The 25,265-nt window shown below is 37.6% G+C and overlaps 1 protein-coding gene across 4 annotated transcripts in view; it reads left to right on the top strand.

The window, feature by feature from the left end:
* The first annotated feature begins 2,995 nt into the window (after window positions 1–2,995).
* Window positions 2,996–25,265, top strand: part of MIB1 (MIB E3 ubiquitin protein ligase 1) — a 56,016-nt gene continuing 33,746 nt past the window's right edge. Inside the window, exons 1-8 of one of the 4 annotated variants that reach the window (XM_070747620.1) lie at window positions 2,996–3,646; window positions 11,620–11,791; window positions 11,978–12,107; window positions 13,543–13,647; window positions 16,286–16,352; window positions 17,175–17,379; window positions 21,809–21,992; window positions 24,387–24,531. In XM_070747620.1, coding sequence (XP_070603721.1) covers window positions 3,418–3,646; window positions 11,620–11,791; window positions 11,978–12,107; window positions 13,543–13,647; window positions 16,286–16,352; window positions 17,175–17,379; window positions 21,809–21,992; window positions 24,387–24,531 — 1,237 coding nt within the window. In that variant the 5' untranslated portion in view covers window positions 2,996–3,417. The remainder of the gene's footprint in view (window positions 3,647–11,619; window positions 11,792–11,977; window positions 12,108–13,542; window positions 13,648–16,285; window positions 16,353–17,174; window positions 17,380–21,808; window positions 21,993–24,386; window positions 24,532–25,265) is intronic. The other 3 variants (XM_070747622.1, XM_070747621.1, XM_070747623.1) reach the window with 3 other exon arrangements.

Genomic DNA, 25,265 nt, shown 5'->3' on the forward strand with positions numbered 1-25,265 from the left:
GTTGTACAATACATTAAGCTATAAATCAACTACCTTACTTTTTTAGCCCAATGTTTTTTGTAAACTAAGTACAGTGTCACTAGTTATGTTTCTGAAAATTTTGAAAAATTCTGGAAAAAAAAGTTATGTCAGAACAAGGATGGATAATGCACGCAGCGGTCTCAGGGACCTGTATGAGGATGACAGAGCTCTACCCCTAATATTAACTGTGGACAGTACATTGCATATACTGTAATTCCTCATGTTTTATGCTGTAAGAGTGGAAAGATATCACTTTAAAACTAGAGCAGAAAAAGATAAACCAGACTGTTTTTTGGATGGTCATGAGTGTATTGAAGAAGGAATCATCCATTTGTTGTTGTTGTTGAGACAGCTCTAATCTGTTTAAAACTAGGAGCTCTGCTAATGTCCTCTTATCATCCCTGTTGACAGCTAGGCTGTTCTATTACAGGTGCTAATGTACTGAACAATTATAAATATCAGTTACCATTCTTGTATGAGATCACTGGAACAACTTTTACAGCATGCAATTGTATCTGACTACACAGTTATTAATTTACACATTTTATTCAATTTAACATTTAAATCCAGTAGATAGTTGCTAGTCCATAGACATGTCATAATGTTAATGTTTAAAAAGTTGCACTTTGTTTTCGCTTTTGTTGAAACAAATATAATTATATTTTCAAAAAACATTAATTTTTTTTCAAATGTTGCTAATAAAGAATATTCAAAAGCGTTATAAGCCATACCTATGTTTGGTTTTCTGTGACTATAAGTAAATAACAGTTCATAACATTTCGTGAAAGGTGCAAACTTTCATGACATTAAAAGTAACACTACATTAAGTGCTTGAAACTTACAGAATAGTGAAAGACCAATCAATTAATTACTCTGTTAAAAAAACCCCTAACAGCTAGTGCTAGTGCAAAGCAAAAAGGCTGAGTAAAAGTTATAGTAATAATAATCTTTATCTTCATAGGCTCAAATGCTGAATGAATAAAAACCACCTTGGCTAATTGGGCAAAATAATGTCATGGCTAAAAGGATTAAAGGTAGACACATCACATTGACAGATATGTTTGTCAATCTGTGGTTTCCCCAGTTGTAAAATAAGGTTGTTTGAAATCCTGATACTCAGAAAGACGCCATTGCTTTTGAATTGTTGAGAGATTATTGAGAATATTTTCCAAAACGCTGTGAAAACATGGCTCTGCCGGCAGGCTTGGGGGCCATAGAACTACTTGGTCCCAGAAACATGAATGTTATTGAATGGGTTTGTTTGGTTTTTTTACTGGTTTATATTTTTTGTGTTACTTAATGTTATATATTATATTGTTTTATATTGCCTATGACTGTATGGCGCTCACAGTCCATTAGGAATTGGAAAGCTTAGAAGTTAAATAAATAAAATAACAACAACAGAGTTGGAAGGGACCTTGGAGGTCTTTTAGTCCAACCCCCTGCTTAGGCAGGAAACCCTATACTAATTCAGACAGATGATTATCCAACATCTGCTTTAAAACTTCCAGTGTTGGGGCATTCACAATTTCTGGAGGCAAGCTGTTCCACATTAATTGTTCTGACTGTCAGGAAATTTCTCAGTTCTAAGTTGCTTCTCTCCTTGTTTAGTTTCCATCCATTGCTTCTTGTTCTACCCTCAGGTGCTTTGGAGAATAAGTTGACTCCTTCTTTGTGGCAACCCCTGAGATATTGGAACACTGCCATCATGTCTTCCCTGGTCCTTCTTTTTATTAAACTAGCCATGCCCAGTTCCTGCAACCATTCTTTATTTTTAGCTTCCAGTCCCCTAATCATCTTTCTCACTCCTCTCTGCACTTTTTCTAGAGTCTCAATATCTTTTTGCATCGTGGCGACCAAAACTGAATGTAATATTCCAAGTGTGGCCTTACCAAGGCATTATAAAGTGGTATTAGCACTTCACATGATCTTGATTCTATCCCTCTGTCAATGCAGCCTAGAACTGTGTTGGGTTTTTTGGCAGCTGCTGCACAGTGCTGGCTCATATTTAAATGTTGTCCACTAGGACTCCAAGATCCCTCTTACAGTTACTATTGTTGAGCAATGTACCACATATACTGTACTTGTGTGTTTGGTTTTTCTTGCCTTACTTTTTTCACCACTGAATTTCATTTTGTCAGACAACGCCCATTGTTCAAGTTTCAAATTAAATTAAATTAAATTTTGGACAGAAAGAAAATCTTAATATTAGAAACATAGAAGATTGAGGGCAGAAAAAGACCTCATGGTCCATCTACTCTGCCCTTATACTATTTCCTGTATTTTATCTTAGGATGGATATATGTTTATCCCAGGCATGTTTAAATCCAGTTACTGTGGATTTACCAACCACGTCTGCTGGAAGTTTGTTCCAAGCATCTACTACTCTTTCAGTTATATAAATCTGATTTATTTTACCGAAAGAGTAGAATAAATAATAAATTAAATAAATAAATCTAGTTGAAATAAAACCAGATTTTCACCGAAGCACTCGTCAGCACCCATTCTAAACATAACGTGAGAAGGCTACAGAAATCGTGGAAGGAAAAGTTGCATCCAAGAGGAGGCCAAGATAAGGTACATCCCCCGGTAACAGAAAGGTGAGCTTCCAACAACTCAAAGGAGCAGTTACTGACAGCCAATCCTGAGAGAATCACAAAGCCTCTTGACAGAACGATTTAACGATATATGAAAGGAACGCCGGCAGAAAAGCTGCTGCGAGCTATAAGCGGCGGAGCTATTGCCCTCCAGTTGTCCTTCCTCTTGTTGCCGGCCTGATTCACCCACCAGGCTCTTCTTAGGCTTGAGAAGAGCGTTCAGGTGCAGCTACATTTCGGACAGCAAATCCAGAAGAGGTTCGGCCCTGAGCGATGCAATACACTTCTCGTTTCCCTAGAGGTCCCTAAGGAGGCTCTCGCTTCCTTTTGTTCTGAATGGGGCCCTTCCCTTCCCCGGTTGCAAGATCGGAGCATGCGCAGGAGAGCCCCGCGTACCCTATCTGCACTACCCACGGCCGGGATGGCGATTACCGCCGTATAGTGCCCGGATGTAGCAGCCGAAGGTTCGCCCCCTCCCCTTTCGAACCTGCATAAAGCGCGGCCGGGTCGGGCGACACCATTTGGGGGAGGGGGGTTGCGCGGGTGGAGAAAAGGCTACAAGTCGTGATCGCGGCGCTCCGCTGGCGGAGGCCGCATCCCATCCACCCCGCGGGAGGAGGAGACCGGCCGGCCGGTCGGCTGGTTTTGGTTTTTCCCCCCCAGGTCTTTGTTATTCCGGCGTCTCGGGGAAGGCATCCCGACGGCCTCGCTTTCCCCGTTATTGGCGCCCGCGACTCTTCCCGGCCTCGTCGCTACACCGCCAGCTGGACGCCCCCGCCCTCCCCCCAGCTGAGTAACAATGAGCAATTCGAGGAACAACCGAGTGATGGTGGAGGGCGTCGGTGCCCGCGTCGTGAGGGGGCCCGACTGGAAATGGGGCAAGCAGGACGGCGGCGAGGGCCATGTGGGCACCGTGCGCAGTTTCGAAAGCCCCGAGGAGGTGGTGGTGGTCTGGGACAACGGCACGGCCGCCAATTACCGCTGCTCAGGAGCCTATGACCTGCGCATCCTCGACAGCGCGCCCACAGGTGAGAGGGAAGCGGGGGGGGGGGGGGGGAGAGCAGTAGTGTGCGGCACCGTCGGGACACCACTCGGGGTTGTCGGCGACTCTCAGACGAGGCCTTGTTTGTCCGCGGGGCTCCTAATCATAGTTTGTCTCCCTGCTCAAGAGAGGGCGTGGACGGGGAAGCCCATGGCAAAAGTTGCCCAGGGGACGTTAAAAGCTCAGTCAGTGCAGAAAATGTTAAAAAGGATTCAAAAACACACTTAATGGAGAAAGGAAAGAGGTGGGTAATGAAATTGACCTAGTGTGTTAATTGAAATAATAATAATAATAAATAATAATAATAATAACATTATTATTATTATTATTATTATTATTATTATTATTATTATTATTATTATTATATGCCACCCTTCTCTGAAGACTTAGGGCGGCTCACAAGATACAATATAAAACAATGCATACAAACAAATCTAATTAGTTAAAAACTACAAGCTAAAAACCCAATATATTAAAATCAATCAACCAATTCAATCGCAACCATACATCACGTTTAGGGCCTGGCGACATTTATTTATTTAATTGGATTTGTATGCCACCCCTCTCCAAGGACTCAGGGTGGCTCACAGCATATATAGTAGGCATAACAATACAATAAATCCAATTAATACAATTAAAAATTAAAAATAAGTGAGTCTTGAGACTCTTGCGGAAGGCAAGGAGGGTGGGGTCAGTGCGAATCTCTGGAGGGAGCTGGTTCCAGAGGGCCGGGGCAGCCACAGAGAAGGCTCTTCCCCTGGGTCCCGACAGACGACATTGTATGGTTGATGGGACCTGGAGAAAGCCGACTCTGTGGGACCTAACTGGCCGCTGGGATTCATGCAGCAGAAGGCAGTCCCGTAAGTAATCTGGTCCGATGCAATGAAATGTTATTATTACTTGTGATGGAGAGCATCCCATTCTTACATGCCTTTAAGTAATGGGGTTAAATCCTAGGTTTGGCCCCTGTGGAGGTGAATTTATATAAGAAGTTAGTTCAATTGGAACTTCTTAGTAAGATTTTTTTAAAAATAAAATTTATTAGTAATTAATAATAATAACCGATACACACTACACAAAAGACAAGTGCACAGTGATATGTGCTCCTACCACCCAACATCGTTCAGAACCTCTCCACCAAAATGAGGGTGTACTAACTTATATTATTTTAAACCGAGAACATTACCATGTTTACAGATTGTAGAGTGGTTCCAGTTTATTCTTTATAACTCAGTCTCGAATTCTACTAACCATAAAACTCTAACCCTGTCCCATCTTCCCATCAATTTTTTCACTTTATTTTCATTAATCGTATTCGTTTTTGTATCCATAATTTCAAACTGAATGTGTTCCACCATGTACCGTACCAATTTTATGTTGTCTATTTTGTTGCATCCTTCCAACCTAAGATTATTATGGCTTGGGTACTTTCTATAGCTCCTTTCTTAATTTCTCAGAACTTCTTAGTAAGATTCGGAGTTTCTTCAGTTTAATGGTAAAACACCCTCTTTATTCTGTGAGACACACACACATGAGGATGTATGATGGGGCTTGGATTAAATATAAAAAGAATTTTCTGCAAAAGTGTCTTTCATCTTGCAATATAGGCATGCTTTTTTTCCAGAGACAATTTCAGCATTCTTTTTTTAAAAAAAGTATAGTGCTGAAGTTAAATATTGGGGGGGGGGGGGGGGAGTGTTGGCAACAAAGTCATGATGACACTGTGAGTTACTCATTTTTTTAATAATAGTTTTTGATCCAAGTTTGGAACGTTTTCATCCCAGTGCTTAAGATGCACTTAGTCTTGGAGAAGATGCCCCTTGTAAGCATATTCAGCAACAGAGAAATAAATTTATATTTATATTGCGGTTTTACAATTGTGAGGAATGTGGATTATTAATGGCCTTGTTTTTTCAATTATTGTAATATGAAAAATACAAGGTTCTTAGAAATCAGTTGTTACTGAATTAATGACATTTCTGATATTTATTCAATTTCTATAGCTGCCCATCTAAATCAATGACTTTAGGCAGTTTACAATTTTAAAAATAGGCAACAGTATTAACCTTTTAAAACAAAAAAACTATAAAATGTAATAAATATTTATCCAAAGTAAACATGTATTTTAGCAGAGATGCAAGGCCAGCAAACAATAAAGCCAGGAAATGGGGCAGTACATTTAGTACCCCAGGCTCAGGAACACAGCTAATTTTTTAGAACTTTATGAAAGGGTTGGGGCCATTCTAATGTCTGAATTGAATGTCAGATATTTTCACAAATCAGGGGCTACTGCACACAGTGGCCATTTTCTAGCCCCTACCAGCAACACTATTTGACTGACAGGATCTTCAGTATGCCTAATATGCTAAATTGAATTGGACAAGTAGAAATTCTTGCAAAAAAGTAGGTCTCTTAAGTAACCTGGTCCCAAGTCATGTAGGTCTTTAAAGGTGTCAACCAGCACCTTGAATTACACTTAGAAACATACTAGTAAAGGCATTCCAGTAGTAGTGGTATTACATGTGCCATAAATCTGGCAACATTTGCCACCTGTGCAGTCATATTCTGTTCCAGTTCTGAATGTTTCTGAATGTTCTTCAAGGTCAGCCCCATGTAGAGCATGTTTCGGTAATCTACATAAGAGGTTACAAGGGTGTGATATACACTGCTAAAAAAACCAAAGCGAACATTTAAACAACAGAATATAACTCCAAGTAAATCAAACTTCTGTGAAATCAAATTGTCCACTTAGGTAGCAACACTGATTGACAATCAATTGCACATGCTATTTTGCAAATGAAATATTCAATGAGAATATTTCATTCATTCAGATCTAGGATGTGTTCTTTGAGTGTTCCCTTTATTTTTTTGAGCAGTGTACTATGCTACTAACAGCATTCTGGTCCAAGAATAGGTGTAGTTGGCACATACCCCCGTCAAAGGTGTGCAAGACTCTCCTAACCATGGTTGCCATCTGCTGTTTTAGTAGGAGCTATGAGTCTAGGACAGGGGTGACAAACTGGACAGGCTGGATGCGTCATGTGCAGGCCATACCTACCCCAACTTGGGGAAGATGTCGCAAAACATCACATGACAGCAATATGATCTGGTGAGTTTAACATCCGTGGTCTTGGAAGACCCCCAGATTGTACAAGAGGTCTGTTAGGTAGTGCAGCCCCATCCAGAATTAAGGATGGAAGAACCTGTTTGTAGATACAGGACTGCCCTTTTTATTATTAAATTTCCGGTCACAATTCAAAGTTATTTATTTATTAGATTTGTATGCCGCCCCTCTCCGTAGACTCGGTTATGACCTTTAAAGCCTTACATGGCATTGGACCAGAGTATCTCCGGAATTGCCTGCTACTGCACGAATCCCAGTGACCGATGAGGTCCCACAGAGTTGGTCTTCTCCGGGCCCTGTCGACTAAACAATGTCGTTTGGTGGGCCCCAGGGGAAGAGCCTTCTTTGTGGTGGCCCCGGCCCTCTGGAATCAACTCCCCCCGGAGATTAGAACTGCCACCACCCTCCTTGTCTTTTGTAAACTACTCAAGACCCACCTATACCGCCAGGCATGGGGGAGTTGAGACACCTTTCCCCCAGGCATTTTTTATATTTTATGTTTGGTATGTATGTGCTGTTTGGTTTTTAAATATGATAGGTTTTTATATGCTTCTTTTTTAATATTAGATTTGTTTTGCTATAATATTGTTTTTTATTATTGTTGTGAGCCGTCCCGAGTCTTCGAGGAGGGGCGGCATACAAATCTAATATTATTATTAATTATTATTAAGCAATTACCCATTGAAGGCAAGTTTCTTTTTTATGATTAAGTATATATGTTTGAAATTTCATTAAATTGGTGAACATAGAACTAGTGCTTAAACTCAGATGTGGGATGGAAAAAAAGACTGCTTACAGCTTCTGTAGAAAATTTCATTAAACTACATTTTTAGAAATTGATTAGCAATATAATTAGAACTACTCAGTGAAGGGCCATACTTATCTTTCCCTACTGGATCGGTTCCTGAAGTGTGTGCATGAAAGAAATAAGTGAAAATAGCTGTAATCTCACATGAAGCCGCTTGGACATATGAGATTTTGGCAATTTTTGCCAATTTCTTTGCTTCCGCACATGCACAGAAGCAAAGAAAGGCCGAAAATTGCCAAAATATCACATGTGAAAGTGTCCTTGTGTGAGATTTTGGAGATTTTCACCATTTTTTTTATTTCAGCATATATGTGAAAGCAAAATCTCGAGCAGAGGTGCGCGGGGGCATGCGTGTGTGCAGTGGGACACGCAGATGCGCACGCATCACCATTTCCGCTACCAGAACGATGATCCCAGGCGTACTGGGGGCAACCTGTCCCTAGAACTACTAGATATCAAATAAATTAGGTACTATTAGGATTAGGACTGGTAAGATTGACCCTCATACTTGCAGTTCCTTCATAGTCTCCCTTAAGATTTCGATATGCAAGAGAAGTGTTTAATATTGAAGTATCATGTTCATATTAGAAAAATGAGAATTCTAGTTCTCTTTAATGGGTCTTATTCCTATGCAAGTGCAGATAGCATCCTATTTTAGTTTTAGAAAATATGAGTAGTCCTGGACTTACAACCATTTGATAAGTGACAATTGAAAGTTACAACAACACCGAAAAATATGACTTATGGCAATTTTTCATACATAAATATTAAGTGATCAAAATTCAGGTGTTAAGCAATTGGTATGTACAGTATTTATGATTGCTGCAGGAACTGGTGATCACCTTTTGTGACTTCTGTCAAACAGAAGATAATGGGGAAGCCAGATTCACTTAACAATCATTTAACAACTGCAACCGTGGCAAGAGAGGTTGTAAAATGGGGCAAAATTCACTTAACAACTCCTTGACTTAGCAATAGAAATTTTGGGTACAATTGTGGTTGTAAGTCAAGGACTGCTTTTTCCCTTGATAAAATATTTTATTTATAGCTTTTATAAACATATTTTGATTCATTGATCAAATATTTTATACTTTTTAATGGCACTGTCTTTTTAATTATAAATTATCATTAATATTCTAGAAAATATAGAAGTTGGTGAATATCTGTAGTTTCAACTTCTAATGTTCTGGGTCAGTGTTTTTAGCAATTAGGAGTCTAGTTTTCTAGAATAAAGAGAATCTCCATAGACATATTGTTAATTGATGGCATTACTTATGCAAATCATTGTAATACTATAGGAATTTGGTTATAAAATAGAATTATGTATTTTATACTAAGATTATTATATACATTCTTGTGTAACAATAATTTAAAATCTTACGTGATTGATGGAAGCCCATTTTTTTGTTCAACATTCAGCTCCTTTCATTCCATGTATCTTTCCTGTATGTATCTTTCCATGTATGTAGGACTCCAAACTGAGCTCTATAAATTTGCTTTCTGGTGCAAAAATCAAGGAGGGAATCAAAATGTTCTTGAGCTATTTACAAGGCTGTGTTATCTTGGTCAGGATGAAATATTTTTTTCACTTTAGAATAGCTTTAATTAATGTTAGAAGGAAGAAGGAGAAAATCCTTTGATTCCTTAGATTTAGTTCCTAAAGTTTCTGCCTGCTGGGCCCCATATTCATAATCACTTGTTATTTTAAGTGATGACTTTATAGAATATAACCTCTGACAAACACTTGCTAGGTAAGCAGAAACACATTGCTTGTAAACTTAAATGTTCAATCCCACTAAACGTTACATCTCTATTTGTTTAGCACAGGCTATATCCATTCAGAGGAAAATATCCTTTGCATATTATCTTTTCAATAAGGTATTCTTTGTTACGTAATCTTAACATATCTAAAAATTGGCAGTTCTTTTGTTTGATCTTGTAAAAATTTGAAACTGATGTAACATAATTTTCTATCTTAATGTTTGAGACAATAAAAACATTTCCCAAAAAGTTAATTTGAATATGGATTTTGTGTTGATATATATCTCTAAATTGGAATGATGGAATTGGAGTTGCTTTAAAAAAAGCATATCACATTCATATGTTTTAAGTGGGAAAAAGTTTGAACTGTCTGTTGGCTTTATCATTTAAACACATATTGATTGTATATATTGATTGAAATAAACTTTAAATGTTTTAGTTATTACAAAATATGCTTATTATGCAAACACATTTATTTCAATTTATATGACTGCCCATCTCAAACTCATAACTCTGAGCAGCTAGTAATATTAAAAGAAACCAAAACTTTTAAAAGACATAGCAGTCACAGTAAAAACAAATTCATCAACCACAATTCAGTATAACAAATGTAAGGATTCAATGTTTCTGTTGTTAGAAGATTGCCTGTTTGCTTAGAAAAGATTAACTGTAGGGGGAAATGCAGATTTGGAAATTATGTCATTTCTCTTGAAATTAACAATACAGTGGTACCTCTACCTAAGAACGCCTCTACTTAAGAACTTTTTTAGATAAGAACCGGGTGTTCAAGATTTTTTTGCCTCTTCTCAAGAAACATTTTCTACTTAAACACCTGAGCTTGGAAAAATTTCACAGGAAATTTGATAGTGGCACAAAGGCCTGGCCAGTTTCCTGCTATTCCCTCTTTAATCCTGGCCATCTCGGGCTTTTCTGGACTGCCAGAGGAGCCTTTCGGTGGCACTTAAGGAGGCTTTGGCAGTCCAGAGCGAACAAAGCATTTTCCTTTCTCTGGGTGCTTGGAGAGGGAATAAACCTCTGCCAGTGCCCAGAGAAAAGAAATGCTCCCTTCGCTCTGGGCAGCTGGCTACAAAGCAAGCGAGCGAGAGAAGAGGGGAGCCCTTCATGAAGCATGGGAAGGAAGAGGAAGCAGATGGCAGCAGCAGCCACCTTTCGATCAAAGGAGTGGGAGGTTCCCCCCTCTTGCCTGTCTGGGTTTCTCTCTCTGGCGCAGTGTATGGGAGGCAGCCTCGCTCCGGGTGTATGGGAGGCACGTGCTCCTCCTCGCTGCCTTAGAGTCCCTCTTTTTTTTTAAGCCTTAAAGTTTTGGATTTTTTGATTCCCCTCGTCTCATTTTCTTCCTTCGGCAGCAAGTGTCCTCCTCCTCCCCCCACCCAAATTCTGAGCTTTTATTTCTTTCCTAATGGGTTTACACACATTATTTGCTTTTTCATTGATTCCTATGGGAATAATTGCTTCTACTTACAAACTTTTCTACTTAAGAACCTGGTCACGGAACGAATTAAGTTCTTAAGTAGAGGTAACACTATATATGAAATGGTAGGAAATGTCGGGGTAGTTCAGTGATGCATTAGATTCAATAAGGCATTTGTGTTTGGTAGGCCCAGTTCTAAATTTTTAAATAGATGGGAAGACAACATAATAATGATGGAACTCACCTAACGATGTTGAAGATTTATTGTAACATGAGTCTGAGAAGAATTCAGACTCAAACAGCAACTGACATAGCTGCCCTTTTAAGGATGCTGTTCCTGTCTGTGACATTTTTCTTGTTAATTTATTTCATTGACTCCTAGTTCTATTATTTTGTGAGATGACAGTTTTGTTCTTTCTCTTTTTATGCCATGAAGAGAAAAGCCCATTTCATTTATAGTAGCTATATTCCTTTTTAAGACACAGTGTATAAAACCATGGACTGTTTTTATAATGTATTTTTATATAAATTTTAATGATGATACTGAAGTTTGGTCAGCTGTAATATGTAAAGAATATTAAATTTGTCTGGCAGATTGGATTGTTTTTAATATGTAATTATAGATCCAGTATCTTATATACATTCATATTCGATAATTTGACATAAGTAGTACCTGAAGCTATTATGTAATTAAATTGAATAATGTGGACATTATAGGGTGAGGTTTGAAAAGTAATTGAAATTATAATAGTGTACTCAATGCCTAGACTTCAGTGTATTTGCGTTTGCTTTCATATGTCTTGTTTACTATGTTAGTTGTATATCTATTTATAGGTATTAAACATGATGGGACTATGTGCGATACTTGTCGCCAGCAACCAATAATTGGTATCCGATGGAAATGCGCGGAATGTACAAATTATGATTTATGCACAGTATGTTATCATGGGGATAAACATCATCTAAGACACCGCTTTTACAGAATAACCACACCTGGAAGTGAAAGGTAACAAATATGATTTATTTTAAAACTATTATTTTTTAAAATTCCTGCATCTAAAATATTCATTAAATTGAAATATACTGTTTTAGATTAAAACAAGTTTTAGATTTTGTCAACAAGCATTTTAAAATACGGTAACTTATTTTTGATTAGGTATCCCTTTAATGTATCATCATTATTAAATTTTAGGGTATTACTGGAATCTCGCCGTAAGTCAAAGAAAATTACTGCAAGAGGAATCTTTACAGGTGCCAGGGTAGTACGAGGAGTTGATTGGCAATGGGAAGATCAGGATGGTGGCAATGGACGCAGGGGCAAAGTAAGAGTTCAGAGTACCATTATTGTTTCCTGGACAATTAATGACTACTGGCAGAATATATTTACTATGTGTTCCTATAAGTGGAGGCTTCCCTTACCAATGAATTTTTGATATTTCTTTGGATTTTCCTTCTAACTAGCAGCCTTTATCTATTCTCTGTGCCTTTAAAATATAAATATTGATATGTTTACTGACTCATCCTGGTGTGACTCACTTACAGTGCAGTAATATTGTTGTATACTGAGATAATGGTGTAATAAAATTACTTGGTGATTAAGTAGTTAAAATTCATAATAAGTATGATAAAACCAGATTATAGTATATTTCTAAGAAGTGTTTGATGGCAAAAAATTGCTTTTCCATCTCAATTGGATCTGGTCAGTGATGGCCTGTAATACTTCTTTCTTGGTAAATATGCTAATAATCAATCTTCCTCAGAGAACTTAATGATATAATGTTTAGTGCAGGGGTATCAAACACACCTCGTCATGGCAGCATCATGTGGTATATCGGGACTTTTCCCTCCTTTGCTAAACCAGGGATGAGCGTGGCCAGCGTGTAATTTGGCCCATAGGCCAGAAGTTTGAAAACCCTGATTTAATGGATTTCTTGGATATTATGGTTGGCTTATTTATTTTTTATTATGTAGTGTAAATTTTTATCTATTACTTTTTAACTTAGGAGCAGACTACTTGAAAAAAAATGACCTCCCAAAAATACACCTTGTTATTAAACTTTGAGGGAGGCTAAATCATACTGTAAGAATATATAATACTAATAGAAAATATTGCTGCCTTAAAAAGAAGCAACATGATAACTGCTTTAAAAAAATAAGAGTAGACCCACTGAACCTTACTGACGTTAAGCTAGTTTGATTAGATTTAAGCCTTGCAACCCAGAGGTGGTTGTGGGTCACATTGCAGTCTTGTTTTCGGGCTACAAGATAGAAATGACTGTAGTTACCCTGACAGATGACTATTAGGGAATAGACAAATAGTGCATTCCTGCTTTTTTTTGGTTTTGATACCCATAATATTCTTCTAATAGCTTGCCAGACAAGACTTGGAGCACCATGTTTAAGTGATTTGGATATTTTCTAAATGATGTGGTATTGATGTGGTAAATGGGAGAGATATCTCTGTTTTGCCTGCTAGTCTTTAGAGAATTTCATTGGTCCCTCATATTTTAAATAATTGGTGCAAATGTATAGAATACTGTATTATTAAAATGCTACTTTAATATTTTTCTTTTTATAGTTCTTTGTTCTTTTTATTTTTTTAATAACGATTTGTATTGTAATTTATTAGCAGACTTTTTGGGTCTACTAATTCAGTGTTTTTAGAAAAATAACAAAGAATCTTGTCGATTGTGGGATAATCATAATTTTACTTTTTTTATTTTTGGTAGTAAACACGGATTCTTTTTATTTTGCTAGGTAACTGAAATCCAAGATTGGAGTGCCTCAAGTCCACATAGTGCAGCATATGTTTTATGGGACAATGGAGCTAAAAACCTTTACAGAGTTGGCTTTGAGGGCATGGTAAGAAGTAAAACAATACAAAGAACCAAAGTATTTCATGATGAAGTAATAACAATAGCCTGTACTGTGCTATTTTCTTTTGTGTTATCCTTCTGTCAGTTTGCATGCTATTAAGCGCTCCATTGTTCCTATAGCTATAGGGATAACTTATGCATAAGCCTGATTTCAGGCTAATTTTTAAGATGGTTTTTGTCTCTGTATCTATAATATTTCCTGTTTTAAATAGGTGACATTTTTATAAAATAAAGGAAATATCTTTAATAGTAGAGATTGCTGTAAAATAGTTTTGTGTTATTTTCCATGTTTCATGAGTAATCCAGTGTTTGGATTACTCATGAAACAATGTATTATGGCCATTAATTTTTTTGCTTGAGTAATTTTGATTTCTATGATGCTAGGGCTACAGCTAACATTTTCTTTTGTTTTATTTCACATGTACAGTACATTATTTCTGCAATCATTGCATAGCATGGATTTACTTGTTAATGGGTATCTTTTAGCATTAGTAAAATTATTCATTTTTAATGAAAATTTATTATATTGGAGTTTGTTGTCTTCGTACAAATTTATGTCCTAATCAAGCTGCAAGAACATCCCATGTTCTGTTTCGTAATAAAATAGTGTGATGCAAATGTTGGGAGAAGTGTACTTTATTCAAAATTACGGATTGGTATAAATAAGCTTTTCTCACCATCTTAGTTTTGCAATACAGAGCACAATCAGCCAAGGCGGTTCATTGATTTTAAAATCACTTTTTGAAAAGTTTTACATTCAAACTTCATGGTGTTACATGTTCAAACATAACTATAGGTTACTTGTTAAAAATAGCTTACTGAGTTCCATGAATTTACATGCTTTCCTCCCATGCTTTGATGTTTTTCTTTGCTCTTGTTACCAAATTGCAGGGTGCAAGTGTGCAAATGTAGAGTGTCGGTCTTGTATGATATAGTTATGAATTTTGAAAGTACCAGTTACTGGTTTTTAAGATTATTGTATTTATATTATTCAGAGGAGAAGACATTATTCTTTGCATCTTGCATATGTCAGTTTACATTTTTGGAACTTTTGTTTCTTGATAAAAAAAGAAACAGAATTCTTTGTAGCAGCACGTGGTTTGAGTATACACCACCTGTCCCTTTGTTTGCTCACTGGGTTGTAGTTGATGCAAATTAAAATTCAGCTTTCTTCCTGTATACCTCAAATAACCTTTGTCCAAGGGGTATTTCTTCAGAGATAGAACCAGATATCTGTATTTGGATTAGACATGGCAAGAACAATTAGATGAAAGGAAAATTAGAATTTGTTGCTGAGTATATTAGCTGGTCTTTAGATTGTTTGTTTGTTTGTTTTTGCCACCCATCTCCGCTACAAGATGACCTGTATGTAAACTGTAAGCTTGAAAAACTGTTTTATTTTATGCATTTTTATTTGACTTTGCAAATATTTTCAAATGTTTAGGGAAACTGTGATTCAGCATTATCATTGATTTTAGAAGAGATGAGTGTGCCTCAGTTAGACATGGCTTTCTAATTGTTGAATATATACAGAGAAGGAACTTGGTATGATTAAAATGAGAAAGAAATGAAACTTGATAATCATAATAGCAATAGCAAGCAGTGACACTTAGACTTATATACTGCTTCACAGTGCCTTTACAGTCCTCTCTAAATGGTTTAGAGTCAGCATATTGACCCCAACAATCTGGGTCCTCATTTTATCAACCTTGGAAGGATGGAAAGCTGGGTCAACCTTAAGCCTGGTGAGATTCCATCAGCCAAACTGCTGGCAGCCAGCAATCAGCAGAAGTAGCCTGCAGTACTACATTTTAACCACTGTGCCAACACGGCTCATATGACTACAGTATATCCTGAGTTATAATTGCAAGGCTTGAATATTAATTTAAAACAGTCATTTTCCAAATAGTTTGTACAGATTTACGACAGAATAAATGGCAGAATTTTCTAATTTGTTTTTGTTTGCCTTGAACTATAGGACAAATAGGGCAAAGGTTATGCTACAAAGTTATGCACTGAGGGAGCTCAACCAATTCTTTGTACATATGTTGTGCAGTGACAATAAAGATTTGAATTGAATACAATTCCTTATACGTTTACTAGTAATAACTTTCACTTAAAATAATCAGACTTACATCTGAATAAATGTACTATGATTTTTCAGTCTCCAGAGTTTTAATGGTGAAGTATGAATGCCCATTTAAAACCAGAATCTAATTACTATATAGTATATACTGCTTAGAATCCTGTTAAGTATCAGTTTGCTATTTCTTTATGAATTATTGAAAGCTTTAAAAGTATTGTTTATCAATTTTATCAAAAGCAACATGAGAAAATATTATTTTACTGAAAGAGTAGTAGATGCTTGGAACAAACTTCCAGCAGACATGGTTGATAAATCCACAGTAACTGAATTTAAACATGCCTGGGATAAACATATATCCATCCTAAGATAAAATACAGAAAATAGTATAAGGGCAGACTAGATGGATCATGAGGTCTTTTTCTGCCGTCAGTCTTCTATGTTTCTATGTTTCTAAGTCATCATAAATATCTCACTTAATCTTATGATGCATATATTGGTTCAAAGTTAAATTCTCTCTATGGATTTTTATTTCTTCTAGTCAGACCTTAAATGTGTCCAGGATTCAAAAGGAGGATCCTTCTATAGAGACCACTGTCCTGTGCTTGGTAAGATACAGAATCTGAATTCTGATATTCAACGCACAAAGCTAAAGGGATATATTTGTAGGCATTTTAACAGACGATTGATGACAATGACCAGTGGTTATAAGAAAAATGTCTGCTTATGTAAGGAACCATAACTCTTGAAAGTAAATGCAATAAATGATTATTGTCTATTGGGGTTCATAAATACAGTGATTGCTGGATACCCTACCAAGGAATGCAGAAAAGTAAGGCTGCAAGTTAAATGTCTCCTGAAATTATATATAAGAATTAGAAAGACAATGTTTAATTCTGATGAGAATGTGGGGTAATCTTACTATGGACTTATTTGGAGCTGCTAAATTCCATTTCTTTAAAGTGATTCCATACCTGCCGTTTCTTATGATGCTGGTACCTCCTAACAAAAATGTCCATTATTATGCCACTATATTGATTTTTTTCATACTAAGGAAAAGAGAAGAACCTGATTATCTGCGTCTTTCCCCTCCAGGTCATCAGGCAGATTTAGTTTGTCTTCTTTCACTGTAGAATTCAGAAACCTTTAGAAACCTTTGTATGCAAAGATAGAACCTTATGTGTCGCCCAGAGAACATTTTACTTAATATTTATCGTATTTTTCCAGACTATAATTGCAGAGGTTTGTAAAATGAAGTGGTAATACCATTCCCTGATTTCACTTTTAGTTATGTAATGCTGCTATGTTTCTACATTACTGAGATTAGACTGCTAAAATAGCAATGTATCCTTTTATATGATTATGAATTATATATTTATTTATGGATGAAATATCCAAAACATACATTCTCTTTAAATTCTTAACTTTAGGAGAACAGAATGGCAACCGAAATCCTGGTGGTTTACAGATTGGTGATCTAGTGAACATTGATCTTGACTTAGAAATTGTTCAGTCATTGCAACATGGTCATGGAGGATGGACTGATGGAATGTTTGAAACCTTAACAACTACTGGCACAGTTTGTGGAATAGATGAAGACCATGACATTGTTGTACAATATCCAAGTGGGAATAGGTATATTAATTTATTTTTTTATAAAGCAAATCATTCTTATTCTGCAAGGGTTTAATTAGTGTTTTATGTTTACTGTTGTGTCATGCAAGATCTCTAAATAAGAATGGAAATGCTAATTCATATTGATGATGTGACTTCCAGGAAAATACCATGGGCTTTATTTTATATTCATTGCCCTGTATAGCAGGGGTGTTAAACTGGCGGTCTGCGGGCCGGATGCATCAGATGTAGGCCACATTCATCCTATCTCTGCAAAGGCAAAAAAGGTTGAGATACAATATGTCATGCAATGGAGTTTGATACCCGTGCTGTATAGTATTACTAGGGAATCTTTTCACCCATTAATACTACCTTAAAAAAAAATCTATATTCTATGAGTAATCTGCATTACAGTGAACCCTCGATCATCGCGAGGGTTCCGTTCCAGGACCCCACGCGATGATCGATTTTTAGCGAAGTAGCGGTGCGGAAGTAAAAACACCATCTGCGCGTGCGCAGATGGTGTTTTTGCTTCCACTGCCGCCCGCCCTTCGCCCGCCCACCCCGTTGCTCGCGCCTGGGGTGCGCGCGCGTTTGGGGACTCCCTAGATCCGCTCCCCAGCTGGGGAGCGGATCTAGGGAGTCCCCAAACGCGCGCGCTTTCCCCAGCTGGGGAGCGGAGCTGGGATGTCCCCAAGCGCGTGCCGCCCGCCCGCCCACGCCGTTGCTCGCGCCGCCGCTGGGGTCTTACGGGGGCAAGAGGGGGAAGACCCAGGGAAGCCTCTGCCCGGCGGGGAAACTCCACCATCTATGCATGCGTGGAAGGGCACGCATGCGCAGATGGTGGAGTTTACTTCCTGGTTGAAAACTCGCGAAATAGCCCTTTCGCGATACTTGAACATGCGAAACTCGAGGGTTCACTGTACTTTGGTTATAAACACATCAAAATAATATAACAAATACAAATGGGACACATTTGTCATTTATTTCTTTTGATATATTTTATACACAAATTAGATCCTTTAAATTACCGCTCTCAAGTAGAATTTTCATGAAAATAATAAATAATATAGCACAGAAATATCTTTAGATTCTCCACTCTGCATTCTGTGTCATTTGTCTGTTTCTTATGTCTTGCAACAAAATTATAATTATTAATAGCAACTTCATTAATTTTGCTTTATAGGTACAATAAGGATTATTTCTATTTTTTGTAAAACTTTGTACATTTGCTGCTTATCATGACAGGAGAAGTGTCTGTTTAAAACATTTAGTTTAGACCCCTAAGCTAGCCCCCACCCTCTAACTGTATGATAAAATAAGTTTGGTTTTACTCAAGAGCACTACTTAACCAACAGCTCAAATTGGAATAGTTTTTTCATGCCTTTCCAAACTACCCAATTCCCAATTGTCTTTGTTTAATAATATTTGATTTACTTCTATTTAACTACAGTCTAACAGCACTTTGATAGCTTCAGCCTGAAAATCTGTGCAGTTCCTTAACCTTTAGCAGTGACGGCGAACCTATGGCATGGGTGCCAGAGGCAGCACACAGAGCCATATCTGTTGGCATGTGAGCTGTTGCCCTAGCTTAGCTCCAATGTGCATGTGTGTGCCAGCCAGCTGATTTCTGGCTTGCACAAGGCTCCGGGAGGGTGTTTCTGGCTTCCAGAGAGCCTCTGGAGGGATGGAGGAGGGTGTTTTTACCCTCCCCCAGCTCCAGGGAAGCCTTTGGACCCTGGGGAGGGCAAAACACAAGCCTACTGGGCCCACCAGAAGTTGCGAGACAGGCTATTTCTGGCCTCCAGAGAGCCTCTGGGGGGTAGGCAAAGCTGTTTTCAGCCTCCCCAAGCATTGAATTATAGGTGTGGGCACTCGCGCGTGTGCAGTAGCATGTGCCCATGCTCTTTCGGCACCCGAGGTAAAAAAGGTTTGCCATCACTGACCTATAGTATAGGCCTGTGATGCAGTAGTGGGTTCTAAATTCTGTTGCCACCAGTCGAGCTCATGCTCACGCACGATGCTTCGTAGAAATGTTGCGGGTGCGCAGTGCCTCCTGCTGCTGCTACTGGTTCACAGAATCAGGCCGAACTGGGATCAACCCATGACTGTCTTGATGGCGTGCCAGAGGAAGCATGCAGAATCCTCTCTACTGGCACACACGTCGTTGCCTCAGGTCAGATCTCCATGCGTGAGCAGTTTGGGCACTCAGTGTCTAAAAGGTTCGCCATCACGGATAACAGGCATTTTGTACACAAAGACTTTCCAGGGGAAATTGTCAGCAGCAGTATTCTTAATTCTTTGTACAGTTAATTCTCCTTCCAATCATAAGCAAGTCTTCGTTGGGATCATACTACACTGCTGAAAAAAATAAAGGGAACACTTAAAAAACAGAATATAATTTCAAGTAAATCAAACTTCTGTGGAATCAAACTCTCCACTTAGATAGCAACACTGATTGACAGTCAATTTTACACGATGTTGTGTAAATGGAATAGTTGTGTAAATGAAATATTCAATGTGAATATTTCATTCATTCAGATCAAGGATGTGTTATTTGAGTGTTCCCTTTATATTTTTGAGCAGTATAGATAGAACAAGGAAACATTTTTCTAAATCCTTAGACAGTTTTTGCTTAGAGTACCCGATTTATGACTACATTCTTAAAAATATGTGAGCAGATTTATTTTTCAAATACTGTATCAGAGTAAATTAAAAGGCATGCTGAACCAAATTAAAGGTTCATTGTGTGTTCTATAGTGGCCAAATAGATGCCTGTGGCTTGCCTTAATGCCAGTGATGGCTAACCTTTTTGTCACCGCATGTCAAAAGCACACGTGGACACATCCATAAAGTAATGTAGATGCAACCCCTCAAGTGCTTCCATACATCTCTACATGACCCCTCTGCGCACCCAGTCCCCTGCATGTAGGCATGACCCACACTTCTCTCACCCCTGCACATGCGTGCACTCCCCCCGCGTTCCCCCACTCCGCGCATGCATGAACTGATTGTCGCACCCCCATGCATAATTTATCTATTTCTTCCACAAGGCTCTCTTGCCTCTATTTAAACATATCCAGTGAAGAGAAGCCTATCACCTTTCTGTTCAATTAGTTTGTTAAATTGCTCTCATTCTAAAAAAAAAATTGCTTTGACCTTTTTTTTTGTATTTCGTGATATTGGCAGTCATATATTTTAAAATTCTTTTCTTAATTATTGTTAGATGAGATGTGCCAAATGTTTTCTGTAGAGACACTTTTTTGAGTTTAGACAATTGTTTCTGATTTAAAACAATTCACTCTGAACTCATAACTCCGAATCTTCGGAGAGGGGCGGGATACAAATCTAATAAATAATAATAGTAATAATAACAACAACAACAACAACAACAACAAACTTTACCAGAAATGTTCTAACCTGAAACACAGTAAGCTTGAAACAGCTCTAGTAAGGTCAAAACAAATTTGTTAAGTTTCTTATTAAGTTGGAATTCCAAGGCTACCTCTAATATTTAACATGAATTTATCTTTTTTTTACAGTTGTCACACATTAAGTCAGTATTTTCCTAGTTAGATTTTACAGCTTAAAATCCCTTTGCTAGTCAGTATTAAAATCTAAGATGCTATTTTATGGCTGTATACATTCTGTATAAAATTATGATAATTGTTTTCCCTGGGCGCATTTTTTGGTGAAAACAGGCTGTGCAGAGCACTGCAGAGTGCTTCTGGGGACCTGGGAGGACAAAAACCTGACACAGACAGGCCAAAACCTTTTTTTCTTGTTTTCCTCCTGTAAATTTAGGTGCGTCTTATAGTCCAGTGGATCTTGTAGTCTGAAAAATACAGTAATATCAGCTCATGTACAAGCACATTTTTGCAATATCAGCTCTATTTCTTACATTTATCAGCCTGTTTATTCTTAACCTATGTTTTCTTAATGAAACATCATTTTGTAAAATATTTTTTTGTCCACGACTATTAAATTTGCTTTAATAAAAGCTGTAAAAAGTTTTCGAAAGTTCAAATATGTGTCAGCTTTATCTTATCAGTTCACCCTAACTGCATAATTAATAGAGCCTTGAAAGATTTGTAAGACCTATCTTTTGAGAACAATCACAGAACTATCTTCAATAAGATTGATTCTACTACCTACTTGAGATTCACTAGTGTATCAGCAGGTCTACTTAGAATTAACTTTAATGTAACTGGCTTGCAAAGTACTGGATTGCCTTTCAATTACTTGATTAAAAAAATATACTTGAATGATTTTCACCTGAGCTAATAATCAGTATCCTAAAATCATTGTTAGGATATTGTTATAATATTTCAGAATCAAGTATCAATTGCAAATGGAAGGCAAAACTGAGCAATAGTGAACTAAGCAGCTTATGTTTTCATAAAACTATAAAAATCACTTGCTGTAATAATACGTTATTTTTACTTTTTAGATGGACCTTTAACCCTGCTGTTCTTACTAAAGCCAATGTTGTCCGAAGTGGAGATGGTGTGCAAGGTGCTGAAGGTGGTGCTTCACAATTTCAAGTGGGTGATCTTGTCCAAGTTTGTTATGACTTAGAAAGAATTAAGTTACTTCAAAGGGGACATGGTGAATGGGCTGAAGCAATGCTTCCTGTAAGTTTATATAAATATATTTGTTGTTATGTAATTTGAAATAAAATGTGGATAAGTTTATTTCAGGAATGAAGTGAACTCCTTCAATGAATGGCAGTGAAATTTTAGAAAATTATGTAAATTATGTCCATTGCAGATAGGTTTCTCTTTCTGGATAAATCCTATTGATAATCAGGTATAATGAATCAATAAGGAGGAAATGATTTTCTGCTTGGATAGTTTATTCCATCAGTTACCATTATGACACAAGTAAGCAATACCCTGTCTCCCAGAAAATAAGACCTTTCCTGAGAATAAGCCCTAGTATGTTTTTTTTTACGTGTCTGCCTAATATAAGCCATACCCCCAAAATAAGTCCTACTTAACTACTCAAGACTCATTTATACCGCCAGGCATGAGGGAGTTGAGATAGCTCTTCCCCCTAGGCCATTACAAGTTATGCATGGTATGTTTGTATGTATGTTTGGTTTTATAATAGGGGTTTTTAGTTGTTTTTTTATTATTGGATTGTACATGTTGTGTTTATTATTGTTGTTAGCCGCCCCGAGTCTGCGGAGAGGGGCGGCATACAAATCCAATAAATTATTATTATTATTATTATTATTAATTAATTAAGAGCTTGCACAACCTGCCAGCTGCCCATTCCATTTAGTTGTTCGCAGTGCCACGGTGGTGAGGCAGTGTGGTGGTGAGCTGTCCCATGCACCCTACACCGGCTTACATCAAAGTCTCAGCAGCCAGGCCACCCACGCCTTATTAGATTTGTCAGGAACTGTTTTTATTGTGTTGTGAGCCGCCCCGAGTCTACGGAGAGGGGCGGGATACAAATCTAATAAATAAATAAATAAAAATAAACACCTGCCTCATGGTGATGGCACTAGCAACCATGTGCAGCAGCAACCCACATGGCTGCCATCCCACTTTATATCTGCTTGCTCATGGCCGCAATGGAGCAGGAGACCTCGCAGTATGTTGCTGCCATGACCGCGAGGCAAGGCAGGTATCAGGATGTGGCCTAGCTATCTAGCCCCGAGAGTCCCCTGGGAGTTGGGTGGCATATAAATAAGACAAACAAACAAATAAGCAAGTCAGTGCGGGATGCGTGGGGCAGCTCCATCCCCCTGCCTCATCGCAGCAGCAGTCACGTGCCACATGGCCTCCTGACTTGCTACAAACAAGCAGAAGTGGGCCCTCACATACACGGGGGGGGGGGAAAAGAATAAGACACCCCTCAAGATAAGCCCTAGTGTTTATTTTGGGGGCCAAAAGAAAATAAAGAAAATAAAACCTGGTCTTATTTTTGAGGAAACATGGGTAGTTATGAACTTGGAATGAAATTTGATGGAAATATTACCTATTTTTTAAGCATTATTGAATATTGACTATAAATATTACTGAATATGTCCTCAACTTACAACCATTTGTTTAGTGACCATTCAAAGTTTCAACGGTTTTGAAAAAAGTGACTTATGACCGTTTTTCACATTTACAATTTACAAGGTCAGGTGATCAAAATTTGGATGCTTGGCAACTGGTTCATATTTATGATGGTTTGTTATGCCCCAGGGTCATGTGATCATCTTTTGCAACCTTCTAACGAGCAAAGTCAACAGGGAAGCCAGATTCACAACTAATAACCATGTTACTAACTTAACAACTGTAATGATTCACTTAACCACTGTGGCAAAGAAGGTTGTAAAATGGGGCAAAATTCATTTAACAAATGTCTTGCTTAACAACATAAATGTGAGGCTTAATTGTGGCCGTAGGTTGAGGACTATCTGTATAACATTCAATCTCTAAAGTATATCTTGTTTTATCTTCTAGGATTAAACATCTATACAATCTTAAACATTTCTAGTATCTTTAAAACCATCTGGTAGAACAGATTTCCCCAACTTTGTGGACTGGCGGGAGGGAAAGAGGGATGGTTTGTGCAAGCGGCCTGCAACTGCGCACAGATCCATTTGCCCAAGTGGTGTTCATGCACATTTACCGCACAAATGAAGTGCGCACACAGCATTTGCCCATTGCTCATGCAAGTGAGGATGTATATGTACATGGGCTCACTGGCTATTTCCATGGGCCAGTTGCAAATTCCTCATGGCCCATTAGTGGGTTATGGCCCAAAGGTTGGGGAACTCTGCGGTAGAAGATCACTTAGCTAAAATGAGTTGGATTATTTGATTACCAAACTTATTGAAAATAATACCAATATTTTATTGAAATGGTAATAGAAATGAGCTTTTTTTGTATACCATTGATTGATCTGCAGTCATTCGTTATTAGGTCAACATTCAAAGAACTTTATTGGAATATAGAATAAGATATCCATATAAAATGATGATTTTATTAATAAAATAATATAAATAATATTAGCTTTCTTTAATCTAGACACTAGGTAAAATTGGAAGGGTCCAGCAGATCTACTCGGATAGTGACTTAAAAGTAGAGGTTTGTGGAACGTCCTGGACATATAATCCAGCTGCTGTGTCAAAGGTAGCATCAGCAGGATCAGCTATAAGCAATGCATCTGGTGGTAAGTTAGAAGCTAACAAATACTAAAGAAATTGAAATTTTGAAGTCAGCTATGTTGCTTAGTTTTTAATTTTTGTTGCTGTCTTTTAAGAACACTTTCATTTAGAATAGTTCTCAAATACACAGTGTGCAGCCTACTCTTGAATATTTTGTTAGATACATTTTGTGTATTTAACATTATGATTTTATTTATTTATTTAACCAAATTGCATGATCTCCTGACTCATACATTTCAGCCTTGGTCAACTAACAGATAATTAAACAAGGAACAAAAGGAACCAATGAACATAAAAACCACATAACCACATCAGAGCCAATTACTTGAATGGATTTGTCTCCCAATCTTCAGAGAAAAAAGCAGGGTATTATTACAGAAGGATGACACATTCTATTTTCTGTCCTTTTGGCTCCATCAGTTTTTATTCAACTTTTTTTCCTACTGTACAGTAATTGTTCAGATGATAAAGTGTTTAAGTGTTATTATTCTTACCTTTTTGTTTGCTATTTTCATTTTTATTCTTCACATATTTCTGTAAATTTACTTCCCCCACTCCCCTTAGCAATATTACATTAATAGTTTGTTCCATAGTCAGCTAGATGTTCAGACTGGGATTGACACTTTTATTCACCTATCGAGTCCTTCCAAAGGACTGGATAAGCAAATATTAATGTTTGATAGTGTGAGAGGTATTGTCACAGGATGTAAACTCTTCAGAATAAAGCTGCCTTTTGCAA

Source organism: Erythrolamprus reginae, chromosome 3, assembly GCF_031021105.1.
Source record: "Erythrolamprus reginae isolate rEryReg1 chromosome 3, rEryReg1.hap1, whole genome shotgun sequence".
Classification (NCBI taxonomy): Eukaryota; Metazoa; Chordata; class Lepidosauria; order Squamata; family Dipsadidae; genus Erythrolamprus; species Erythrolamprus reginae.